General features: G+C 36.9%; 1 protein-coding gene across 2 annotated transcripts in view; it reads left to right on the top strand.

Moving 5' to 3' along the window:
- rasa1a (RAS p21 protein activator (GTPase activating protein) 1a) overlaps positions 1-13,539 on the top strand; it is a 71,381-nt gene that overhangs the window by 17,409 nt on the left and 40,433 nt on the right. The window contains exon 1 of one of the 2 annotated variants that reach the window (XM_061986645.2): positions 5,083-5,372. The exons of the other annotated variant lie outside the window; for it this stretch is intronic. Within the exon in view, the coding sequence (XP_061842629.1) occupies positions 5,350-5,372 (23 nt within the window). The 5' untranslated portion in view covers positions 5,083-5,349. Of the gene's footprint in view, positions 1-5,082; positions 5,373-13,539 lie in introns of those variants that run through there. 2 annotated transcript variants of the gene reach the window in all.

The following is a 13,539-nucleotide window of genomic DNA, read 5'->3' as shown; positions in this document are numbered from 1 at the left end:
AGAAGGTGTGTCCAAACTTTTGGCCTGTACCTCATTTGGGTGCAATTATCTTGAACGCTACAGTCACAGCAGATTACGCCAAGTTGTTTTCTGACCCTCTTAGTTGAGCAATTTCTTGCTATGTATGTCTTCTTTAACTGATCTCCAATTCCTGTGATTCAACAGCCTGTAAAGTGCATTTTACAGGAATGGAATGGACGGTGGAAAATCTTTGCCGCGATAATAGTGGTCTCCAAGGCGGGTTGCACACTGACCGTGAAAGCTCAACTCTGCAAATTTAGCAGTGTGAAAACGTGTCAGAGAGAGCGAGAGTAATAGTCATTTACAACCCTTGCAAACTGCGTGTCATTCATAGATTGACTTTGTGCAATAAGAATGTCACACTAAAGGTTAAACATAGACAATTGGCCCCACAAGTGTTGGATTCTACTGCCTGGAGAAAATGCAAAACTCAAGGCCTGGGCTTAAACAAACAACACTGGGAAATGAGTCGTAGATTTCGAGTTTCCACGAAGATTAGAGACTGCCTAAGTCATGAAGGGTTTTCCAGAGCGGTTGGTCTTACAGAAAGGAGAAAAAGGAGGGTGGGAATTTGAAGATTATTGGCATTAGTATAAATAATTGATTGGATTCGGAAATTAACCTTGCACTGCATAATTGCCTACTGTGTGAAGTGTAGTTGAAAATAATATGATTCACAAATGTCTCCTAATTCATATGGCACATAATTTCTATAGCTTACTGATGCAGTTAGAATTATTTACTTTACTTATTGTGGCGACTCTTCCTTTTTAGCGCTATGTCACTTTAGAAAAGTGTTATTCCTTTATGTTTGGTTTGACCTATGTTGCTACACCATTCCTTTTTAGTATTTGAAGCTTTGTGTAGCGTATTGATTAGGAAAAACTATATGGTTTTCATACATTTCCAATGCATTATGCAATGTCCTGTCATGCCCAATACCCACTGTACCCTTTTCTCTCCAGCATCCTGTTTTTCCAACACCTCTGAGCTATTCCCTTTAAACTTAGCAGAATCCTCAATAGCATTTCAGTTGCATTTTACAAGATTTGTAATGCAAAGGGCAGGGGATGAGTTTGGTTGTGTCTGGTATAGTGGCACACTCGACTGTTCTGTTGTATTACAGGCATGTCTTCCTGATACTAAGCAGATACTAATGTTGTCAATTAACCGTGTACTATATTGGCCGCTTGCAACAAACTATTGGTACATACACGTTATGCAAATTACAGGGTTTTTTTGTAACCACATGTCTAACTCTTGTATGTAAAACTTTACAAAATGCAATGAACCAAAAACCCCCGTTTTCTTCTCTTTTTTGTAAATATTCTCTAAAATAAGAATGTTTATCTGTCAGTTGCATTGATACATTCTATTCCAGTGCCCCATTTGTGTTAAGGTAGCATATATTTGTGTAGAAGGACAACAGTTTCCTGACAGTGTATATCCTGTGTTTATTTCTCTTCTGTTTTTGTATTCAAAGCAGGTGGATGAGATCATATCAAATACAATTCAAGACAAAATGACTGTAATTAACTGAAGTGGAGACTGTAGTTCTGATCTCAAAAAGTAGTATTGGAGGGAATATTTATAGTAGTGGCGTAACGTGGGTATGAGTCAGTACTTCAACATAGATGACTGTGCTTTAAACCTGGTGACATGATACATTTTAATATGAATGGTAATATTGTAAATCATAGCTGACAGATGAAAACCCTGTATTGACACTCTATGCCAGCTCATTCCAGTGACCCCTACTTCTCATAGGTATAACACTAGAAGTAAACCTTTATTAAGAGGGAAAAATCGTCATCTAAAGTGTACAAGCTTTACTATAGCCTGTAGAGGCCCGATGATCTGGAATGAGATTGATAGCTTTATAAAAGAATAACATTCTTTAAACATTTTTAAAAAGCGTTTTAAGCTAAATTTATTGCGACTTCATCCTTAGTATATTCAGCACACCCCTTATGGTTAAGGAATTCACATTAGTCGCATCATTTTGGTACAGTATTGACCTCTGTATGTATGATGAGATTGTCTTCAAGATGTGACCTTTTAATCAAATTTGAATAATAGGATGTTGAGACTGATTTGGTGGATTTAAAGATTCCTTTTTTATAAATGTCAACCGGTTGGTAGGTTGGTATGACATTGTAAATGGGTATTTAGTGGGTAGATTTTGAAAGGAAATGGTATTGTACTGTATTTTGTATATTATATGATGATGTATATTTTAACTGTGGGTCCCTGTTCATAAACTGTGCGCTTCTAGGGATTACCTTTTTGCAGAAGGAACTCTGATATTAACAAAAGAAACAATAATGCAATACAAAATTATGTCTGTAAATAAATAAATGAATACATACAATAGTGTTTTCACTTATATGTCAACAACCTTAGGTAACAGATTAATGACAATTAACAATAAATATTGACAATATAGATGTATTTTCACTAGAATAGGTGTAAATGACACAGTTGTTGTCAAAGCTAGCTAAATTAGTCAAATGGACTATGAATTTTGCTGATTTTAATGTAAAATATAAATGCAATGCTTTGTCAACGTTTTGAGCTTAATGTGTAATCCTTGGTTTTAACATATTCGACTTAACTCTTTGTTCGTTATAGAAAGCCACTACAGTCCAAACATGTTTGCCATTTTAAAACAGATGTGCACGTACAACACCAAATTTTCATTTGCTGTGATTAATAATCTGATGATAACTATCTGGGGTGTGTTTTGGATGTGACATAGATGGTTGTCATCGGATGTTTTTTCATCCAGTCATAAAAACTGTAATTGCAGTCAGTTTTTCCAGCAGAACAGCAATCTATTTGTGGCTCTGGAGTCATGGTCAGGGCGGTGTCAATATAATATCGTCATATAATTTGCTTGATTGTATTTTTTAAAGTCAAAAATATGTTATACATGTAAGACAAATTTGTGTTATGAGTTCAAAATATAAACATATCTTTTTCTTACCACCGTATTTTTTAGACTGTAGGACAAACCACATTATAAGGCACAGTGCCGATAAGCGGGTCTATTCAGGTATTTTTTCATACAAAAGGGGCATTGGATTATAGGGCGCATTAAAAGGGTCTTATTGTGATTTTTTTTTCTACATTTAAAACACTTCCTTGTGGTCTACATAAAATGTAATGGTGGTTATTTGGCCAAAATGTTGCATGTTTTACAGACCATCTTCAGGCCGCTTTCTGACCGTCTCTTTAGGATACGCAATTTTTTGGAGGTCTTATTTACGTGTCGTATTTACAGTGTCTTCAAAGTTTATTTATTTTTATAGATTTTTTTGTCCCGGTCAGCTTTGTTGCACCGGTAGTTTTTAGCACTTCCATAGCGAGTCTGCTGACAGATATGTTAGAACTATACGCTACTTTATATTAGAAATGGCTTATGGAGACCCTAAATATGCATCAGCAGGAAACAATAGGTAAGAAAAGTTGGTTTTGCATAATAGGTCGAAACAAAACGCCAGATAATGTATGCTATCAGGGGCCATTTTCGGGCCATTACACGCACACACACCATAATAATACCTGTATGTTGAAGAACAGCACGTCTGACTACGGTTGCCGTAATGCGCCGACAATCTATTAAGCGGTGCGGCTTCGTAGCTTACCAAAGTCGTACTAAAACATTTTGAAAGATTTTTGAGTGCCGTGTGTAATGCTCTATATTTTCAATAAAACATCAACATTTTGGGGGTGATTCCTAGTGCCATTTATTGAACGGGGGCGTCAACCAGCAGTCCACACGTATCTCTTATGTGTGACTGCTATCTTCTGGGCACACTTATCGTTACACCATGTACCTAATAAAACTGCTTTGAGGTCGGTAAGCACAATCAGAATAATTACATACATTAGGCCCATCGGGTTAAAAGACGCACTGGCGATTTTTTTTTAGAAATTGAAAGGATTTTAAGTGCGCCTTATAGTCCGAAAATTGTTACATAATACAATTTTTGCTCTGTTTTTCAATTATTGCTTTATCGTTTTTTTTATGATTGCAATGTAATACAGGTTGCACTTTGTACACTTAGGTTATTTACAAATATTGTCTGCTGTCCCTGAATGTTGGAATTTAGTTTGGCAGACAGGTAAACAGTCCTTTAGAGAAGAAAAAACTTGAAACTTTATGTTTTTTTATATTGACAGTCTTACTTTGAAACGAAACACACAGAAGGACAGCACATTATTATTACCATGAAGTGCACATAAATGTCGACAATACAGTTTAGTATAAACAAAAAATGCAATGTGCCGCTCGCTTAATGCTAACATACAATGGATGCCACCATTGACAGGCTAATACATATGAGCATCCCGACCGTTTGTACAAATATTTAACAAATGAGATTTTAACGTAACAAAATGTAATGCAAACAGCAAATACACTTTTACTTAACAGCATATGCTGTTACCAAACTCTGAAATATTGACTGCTAACTTGGTACAATTGAGCCAGTCTGCTGCTCGTCACTGTGTGCTGACTAGCTAAGGAAGACCTCAAAGTCCAATTTTAAAACATAGTTATTGTTTTGTGGAACATTTTTTGCCAAGAGGTGGCAATCATGGAAGGTGACACATTATCTTCCTGTATTGCAAAATCGTATAAAAATAATAAAAAATAAATACATTCCCCAAGTTTTTTGAATCAATATCAGGGAAACACTGGCAGTAAAAGATCCATAGTGTGGTTTAATTGCTTTTACCGTCATTTCCGTTTTGATGGTTTAAAGCTTTGCTGAAGACAGCTTTATAATAATTAAATAACTTTAAGCTCTATGCACGTCATATCTGCTGATGTCTATAAAAATGTGTATTATTGCTACAGTTGTCTGAGTGCATGGATGCCACTCCCTACTGTTGCTGTCTCACTGAGTCGGAAACCAATGGGCAGCATGCTCATGGTTTTTATGAGAGTGAATGGAGGAAGAGAAGTAAGCAGGCGGAGGCAAAGTAAGGGCAACAACTGCAGGGCTACACTTTGCCTCACTCTCCTTCATAAGAAAGACTGACCCCATTATGCCACTAATGGATAACAGACATCGTTAGTAAAAATAAATACATCCGGGGCGTTTGTCTGCATCGTTGTATCCTTGTGCTCGTCCTATTTCCGTGGATGTTGACGGGGGGATGAATGCATCAAGGCGACAGCAGCATCGCATCATCATGCCTCGTTTGGATTTCAAGCTGCCTTGGCTCTACTTCCCACGTCGAAGCTCACAGTTGGCCACGTTGTAGCCGAATCAGTGGAGCGGGTACAGCTTGTGAAACCAAGGGACACAGTGGAGGGAGATGCAGCAGAGGGGGACTTCGGCGTAAGTGGGGCATCACTTAAATCGACAAATCACACCTGACCTCCCAAGCAACTGCCTGCCTGTTCCAGATTAAAGTGGGATTTAAGATATTTGTGCATTTTTGTAGTGATACATGTACGGCTGTGACGTGTGTTGGTCGAATACTGTATGCTTGAGAAACCTTGAATACAATTTCATTCAATTTCATTTGCTCATTTCATGGCAATATCATCATCCTGTATAGTGCTATTTTTTCAATGTTTGGGTTGTGATATTTTGTGAAGAATTTGTGCTTTGAAAAAATTCTGTGCAGGTCCCCCATCATCTAAATTTTGGCAGCTCTATTGAGGTAACACTAATGTCAAATGATTTCATGATTTTTCATGCCAATGCCTTAAAATATGTTTTGTCATAGTTGCATCCCCCAAGATGGTACAAAATTAGGAAAAACTGCCATGAGTGAGAGACAGACAGCAAGATCAGGTCCAATTGGCTTATGTTGAACCCATGTGCACCTGTCCTCTTACTCTACCGAAAGTCTTTTTTTTTTTTTTTTTTACAGAACTAGACTATTCAAGCAGATGAGCATTGAGATGTTAACCTACAATAACATCTGCATAATTTAATCACAGCATTTATTGTTATTGTGTTCATGTATGTCTTTAGACAAGGCATGAGGAAAGAACACAGTAGCCTGTGCATGCTGTGTGTTGACGTTGCAATTTAAAAAATCTGAGATAGGAATGGCCCATATGGCCTAACATCTAAATTGTGGTTATATATTGCAGCCTCCTGCATATAATAAATAACCATTACAAAGTGGGTTGCAAAAGGTCCTAATTAAGTGGCTGACATATGTGGTAGCCTATTACATCATTTTCAGTTGTATTATTTTCTCAAAATGATTATTAATCTCCTTTTTAATTTACTGTTAATATCTGCTTGCTTTCTGTTGCAACATAGTTATGCATACAATTATGTTAAATTGTAATAAGCACTTACTATTCTCTTGTTTGGCTACTTTATATTAGTTTTGGGCGATTCTCCAAATTTGGGTATCAATCCAATACGAAGTAGTTACAGGGTCAGTATTAGTCATACCAATGCTGAAACTAATAATTAAAATGTTCAAGATCATTGAATAATTACATTTTTAATCACAATTATAATCAGACAAAAACACAGAATACCCGTGTAACAATATTGGCTCTGATTTAAAACATACATTTTTGCCCTTAAATCCATCATAAAGGCTATTCATGGTATCTTTGAACATCCAACTTCCACTATGAAATGAACAGTTATAATTAAGCAACACAGAGGGAGTTGCATTTTTGTCACCATTTAGCGTATTTCATGTTTGTTGTAGTAAGACTCACAGGATTTGAGCTGAGGTAGGTTCATATTGCTCAAATTACTTTTTCTGTATTCTATTTCAGTAATGTTAAAGTGATATATTCTGCTTGACTGGTGACAAAATTGGATAAACTGGCTCAAAAGAGAAGCTGAAAATTCTGCCTTTTTTATTTTGTCTCACAATGACATGATGGTGGGCCAGGCAGACTTAGTAGAGAATGTTGTTTTCTTAAGGTATTACTTTCTGATGCTTAATAATCTGCTCTTGTAATAACTTCCTTAATTGGGATTTTTGTTAGCTGAGTGAAAGGACATTTTAAGTATAACTGCTGTCCCCTAAGTTACTGTCAGTCAAGTAGGGAAACAGGACGTCACTGTGCTGCTGGCTGTTCATGTTCAGACATGACAGGGCATTCCTCAAGTTAGTAACAGCACATAATCCTATCACCACTCTCATGGCCTATGCTTCCTGTCTGGTCTGCCGTATCAAATATGTTCAGTTTTAATGTTTGTAGATTAAGTCAAAGACAACTTGATGATAAACTTGACATAAATGTACATGACACATAAAACAAACAGAAATGCAGTTTTGTAACATCTTGTAATGTAGACTATTGATTTGTGTAGAGCAGACATGGGTAAAATGCGGCCCGCGGGCCACATCCGGCCCATCAAGATTCTCAATCCGGCCCGCTGGATGTTCTACATAATTTTTTTAGACCTTTAACATCAAAACTGTTGCCGCCATTATGATGTGCAGTACTGTTTTTAAATGACCCTAAGTCGTGAACTATAGAAAGTTACTACAATGGTTGAAATCTGTGCTTGTTGGTGTCATACGAGTTATTACGGTAATTTACGTCACATCAGCTCAGACGAGTAACAAAGCAGAGTGGGCAAGGTTTGTTTTCAGAGCAGCCAGCCTGAAACGCATGTGTCAGGAACAGATGCGGAAGCAAATTTGTACAACAAATGTCTGGATAAAAGTAATAATAAATCATATTGTTGGTGTTTATTACACTTTACATTCATATTTTGCGGTTTGTTACATTTTTGTTGTGTTTTGCTTGATTGTAAAAGATACACAACTATCGAGGAGCTGGTCTGAGAAGTAAAAGAGGAGCGACGTTCATATGTTGTTAATATTCAGTGTTTTATTGTTCATAGTTAATATTGTGAATCCCACTTTCTTTATTTTCATATACATTTTGGGTGTCCCATTCAGTAAAAAAATTTAAAATATCGTTCCGTTTTTTGAGGTGGTCATAACTTTTTAGAACTATCATTGTGACTTTGGTATTAGTGTTCCTGAAAAAAAGGGACCCAAACACACATACTGTACAGCAGATTTCTACAGCTAAATGTGTATATATAATTTATAAACTAGGGGTGTAACGGTACGTGTATTTGTATTGAACGGTTCGGTACGGGGGTTTCGGTTCAGTTCGGAGGTGTACCAAACGAGTACACATGCTAGCAGCGACCGGGCTAGGAAAACATGTAAAAGCCAGAGCTGGAAGACCCTCCTGCCTCGTTAAGATCTCCCGTCTGGGAACACTTTGGCTGTGCGATACAACAATGGAGGACGGAGGTTTGCCGACATTGTTCAGCAGCTGCTTCTGAGAACACGTCAAACATGTGTTGCACCTTTCCTGCTTTCGGCTCCCAGACCGTAGTCGAGGAGCGCAGGGGAGACACTCCTCCAGGGCCGATGTATTCTCGGGGGCAACATCCTTCACTCTACCCGGCAGTGGGTCTCCACAGCTCCGGACTCCAGGGTAAATGACGAGTCCGGCGATTAGTTGCAAATTGTGGCTTTATTGATGTCTTGCACACAGCCAATCCAACAAAACACTAGCCACTCCCCGCACCCACGCTACCGCTCCCTCATCTCGCTCGCCCACACATTCACCTCACATGCTGTCACATATTAAAGGGACACACATATGCTACTCTCATAACACATGCTAACCCATTTGAAGCGTCATCACCACATTCAAGCAGCCTCTCCTCGGCGAGTCAGGCAGGGCTAAAGCAATAACAAACGTTTTTATAGCAGCTTTTTATAGCAGCAGATATAAGTCCATATTGCAATAAAAACTAGATTCTGACCCACTTCTATGGTGGAAGAACAATGAGCCCATATTTCCTCTTACTGCCAAGTTAGCCAGGCTGATGGGGGGGGAAGAAAAGTTAATCTGAGGTTGAGTTGACTTGAAACTGTTTAATGTTGCACTTTTTATAAGTAGAAGAAAAGTTTTGTCATTTTATTTAATCTGAGCAACAACTTGAGGCAGTTAAATGTTGATTAACGTGGACCCCGACTTAAACAAGTTGAAAAACTTATTGGGGTGTTACCATTTAGTGGTCAATTGTACGGAATATGTACTGTACTGTGCAATCTACTAATAAAAGTCTCAATCAATCAATCAAAAAAAGCACTTTATTTGTAGAAAGGTTTTGTTAAGAAACCATGCTGAGCCTTATCTTATTTAGTTTTTATTTTATATATGTTGACCACATTAACCCTGGCAATGGACCCTGAGTGTATATGTATGTTATGCCATTGTTTACAAATTTGGTTAATAAATAACCAAAACATTTATATTTTGTTGTTTTCTTACTGTACCAAAAATGAACCGAACCGTGACCTCTAAACCGAGGTACGTACCGAACCGAAATTTTTGTGTACCGTTATACCCCTATTAAAACACATACACATTGGCCCCCCAGACACATTTTTTCTCTCAATAATCCTCATGAAGAAACAAGGTGAGGGGGACCAAGCATATTTTTGTCGTTCTGTCAAAGTGTACTACCTTGTCGGAATACCTACTCAGACTTCTTCTGACCAGGTGAGATGCATGATTTATGACCTACCATAAACGTTAAAGGAGCAGGGAAGCGAGGAAGTAGCAGACCGCCCGTTTATGTAAACATAGCAACGTACGGTATTGACCACGGCGCCGCTATAAATTGTTTGTCTGAGTTAGCGCTTATAATAACAATATCACTAATACCTAGTTATTATTCAAATCACAAAATGTAAATGGAGTATTGTTGGTGGTTTTGAATGGTTATTTATTCATCGGATTAATCCATCTGTTGCCATGTCTTTCATAATGATTGTGAATGATACGCAAAATTCCAAAACAAGTGCACTTCCCCTTTAACGCACATTTTGTTGCACAGCTGCACATATTCTATGGTCTCTACTGCATGCATTATTGGAGACAGTATATACTCTGTCCTGCTACATTACTGTACAGGAATTCATGTACAGTAAGTTACATTCTACTTTCTGTATTGTTTAAATGTATACAATTACGACAGGTAGGGATTGGAATTAATAGGATTTTTTAAATTCTGATTCCATTTTCAATTCTGCTTAGCTATTTTTTCTTTATTGATTGTCTGAGTTAGGCCTGGGCCGCTTTCGATAAGTCAATTAACCGAACGATAGATGAAGATGTAGTCAGTATCTTTTCCAGCGTCGATAACCGCTATATGCATGCGTTGGAATGGGTAACAACAGTGATCACACTTTTGCATGTTTCAGCAGCGGCGGGCGATTGTACTGCATGCACATAAGTGGCAATAATGAGAAGTACTATAAAACATCTAACGGTTAGTACTACTGTATTAAATTAAAATGATTGAAAAACGGTGATTGGTAACTGCACATTGATAAACCTATGGAAGGACTAGCGTTAGCTTGCTAGATAGCTTAAATGCTAACATAAAAACAAGTGACATGAACGTCTTTTCCCATTAAGAAACATCTTGCATAAACACATTGCTGTCTAAACAACTAAGATACAGTGCAGTATTGGCATTGAACATAAAGGCTGTGCAGTCGGTGATCGATGTAAACTCCACAGTGTCAAGTTAGAAGAGACGGATGTTCTCTCACAGGAAGTGAACTTGTGTGACGTCATATAAACCGGAATTGAAAAGAAGTGAAAACCCAATTTGCATTCATAAAAAAAAAAAAATCTAAAACGTTTACAAATTAAACTGGCAGAAGATAAAATATTTAAACACACAATAAAAGATAATATGGCTCTAATGAACACAAAACAATATTTCATGTTTCCTCAACCAAGAAAGTATATTGTGTTTGTATGTATTTGAATTCTTAATAAAGAAATATAAAACTTAGTTGAAAGAGTTCAGTGTGTTTCAGTACTTTTTGAGCACATTCAACTAAACCGCGATGATAATAACCGTGATAATTTTCGTCACAGTAACTGTATTTAGCCATTTTATTTATTGCTTTGATCGTGTATATTTAAGAGTCTCCCATCCCCTCCTAATCAGAGACAGAACCTAATTTATTGCTTTTGGTTGTGATTTTTGTTCAATTGCAACATTTTGCTGACAGAGTATATTTATATTTTCCGTATTTTTCGGAGTATAAGTCGCTCCGGAGTATAAGTCGCACCGGCAGAAAATGCATAATAAAGAAGGAAAAAAACACACATAAGCCGCACTGGAGTATAAGTCGCATTTTTGGGGGAAATTTATTTGATAAAACCCAACAGCAAGAATAGACATTTGAAAGGCAATTTAAAATAAATAAAGAATAGTGAACAACAGGCTGAATAAGTGTACGTTATATGAGGCATAAATAACCAACTGGTATGTTAACGTAACATATTATGGTAAGAGTCATTCAAATAACTATAACATATAGAACATGCTATACGTTTACCAAACAATCTGTCACTCCTAATCGCGAAATCCGATGAAATCTTATACGTCGCATCTCTTACGTGAATGAGCTAAATAATATTATTTGATATTTTACGGTTATGTGTTAATAATTCCACACATAAGTCGCTCCTGAGTATAAGTCGCACCCCCGGCCAAACTATGAAAAAAACTGCGAAGAATACGGTTATTCTTGTATATTTTGACATCGTAATTGGAATGTAAACTTTTAAATCTACAAGTTTATCGCATTTGAAAGGGTATATTTGCATTATTATGTATTATCATTACATCAGTGGTTATTTGGCCCCCCCCAAAAAATTTGACAAAAATACTGTTTATTGGCAGTAAGTTGTAAGTCAATATATCGTCCAGCAACATTTTTAATTGGCTTGGTGATTCTAATTAAGAAAAAAGGACAACAAAAAGTTCAATTCGACTCAACTTTAGTTAGAAGAAAGATAACTGTACATACCCAACAGTCAGGTCCTAAGAGGCTCACAACCTCGATGGGGTGCTTTAGAGTCCCCAGAAGAAAAAAAAACAATTGTTTTGAAAATAATTAACACAACAATAAAATAAATATTGTCCTTTAGAACACAAAACATACACTAACACAACATACAGCAAATTATTCTGTGGCAATAATGTTCAGTAACACGCAGAATTTTTTTTTTGTATAAATTAAAAATATCCTTTTTAAAAAGATGTATGAGCTGATCATTAAACTACATCAGACTGTAACAAATATAAGCAAGTCAAGTCAAATGGAACTGTGCATTGTGCAATTCTGCAACTATCAACTATGGAAATGACCCATTATTTGACAGACAGATAAGCAGATCCGCTTTTTCTTCCAGAAAGATTGTGCGTTAGCAATCTTCTGGATTTACTGTCTACATTTGTGGAGAACATTTCTCTGACGGGGTGGAGTGCATAGGTGCCAGTATGTCCAGCTTTATGTGGGAAAGTCATGCATTTCCATTGCCGTATTTTCTGGACTATGGAGCTCACCCACAAAATTTTTCAAGAAAAAAAATATTTTTTTGTATATTAGCCGTACCGAATTGTAAGCAGCATATATATATATGTTGCAAAATGAGTTGTGTAAAAAACGGTTGATCAAACAAAACAGAAGTCATCGTCATGGACTCACTAGCTGTCGAAGCTAGCTCTCCAAAATCAGCCAAACAGACTCATTAACTCCACTGTGACGATTTGGTGAATTTACTGAGAAATGTGTAAAACTGAAACAATACAAACAGAATGGCGTTGTAATATGCCTGGGCGATGCGGCTTAAAATTAAAATCCCCGATTTGTTTCACAAAAAGTTTTTCGTTTATTTAATCAAAAAATAGTAGTTTGAATATATACTGCATATACTGCAGTTCAATTCTAATTTGTATATTGCTGTTCTTTTTAGACCAGAACAGATATAAATTGTACTTTTATTTGAATCATTTTCAAATAATTAAATTTAGAGCTTCCCTTGGATAGCAATACTTCTGCTTGAATGGAATACTTTTGTTAACAGAAATGTGGCAGCTCACATTTTGCATGCACATAAACAATCTCCAACATTGAGATCAATAAAGTGCACACTTATGACTTAAATAACTTACTTCTGTAAATTAGAATGTAGTATTATACATTGTATCCAAATAAATAATGAAGTAAAACATTGAGATGACTCTAATTTGTTTCATCAGTAAGTGGATAAATGAAACGCAGCCATTCTCATTTACACATCTCTGTGGTGTGCAGAGCAACTGCTTTAGTGATCGCTTTCTGCAGTGTGCTTTTTGTGATTTGTAGCCCGTAGTTTTTTTGTTGTTGCGTCTTGTTCCCGTACTTGGCTGGAGGCTTCGGTTTCAGATGCTGGAATAAATCTGTTGTACTGATGCCTTTTTGAAAGAATCTGCACAGTGCAGTCACTTATTCCAGGCCTGTTGCCGCAAAACCAAACACTTTTTTTTTGTTGGAACAAACGTCTCGCTCTCGTTAGCGTAAGCATTAGCCATGTTTTGCTATATGTGCCGCTGAGGAAGTAAGGGAACGGCGCAAGATACGGATGCTCCTGAGGGGCCAAAAGTATGCCAGAGCAAGATGAGAAAAAAA

This window comes from Nerophis lumbriciformis, linkage group LG12 (genome assembly GCF_033978685.3).
Source record: "Nerophis lumbriciformis linkage group LG12, RoL_Nlum_v2.1, whole genome shotgun sequence".
Classification (NCBI taxonomy): domain Eukaryota; kingdom Metazoa; phylum Chordata; class Actinopteri; order Syngnathiformes; family Syngnathidae; genus Nerophis; species Nerophis lumbriciformis.
Note: the sequence above shows the minus strand (reverse complement) of the source record. Positions and strands in the feature narration are given on the sequence as shown.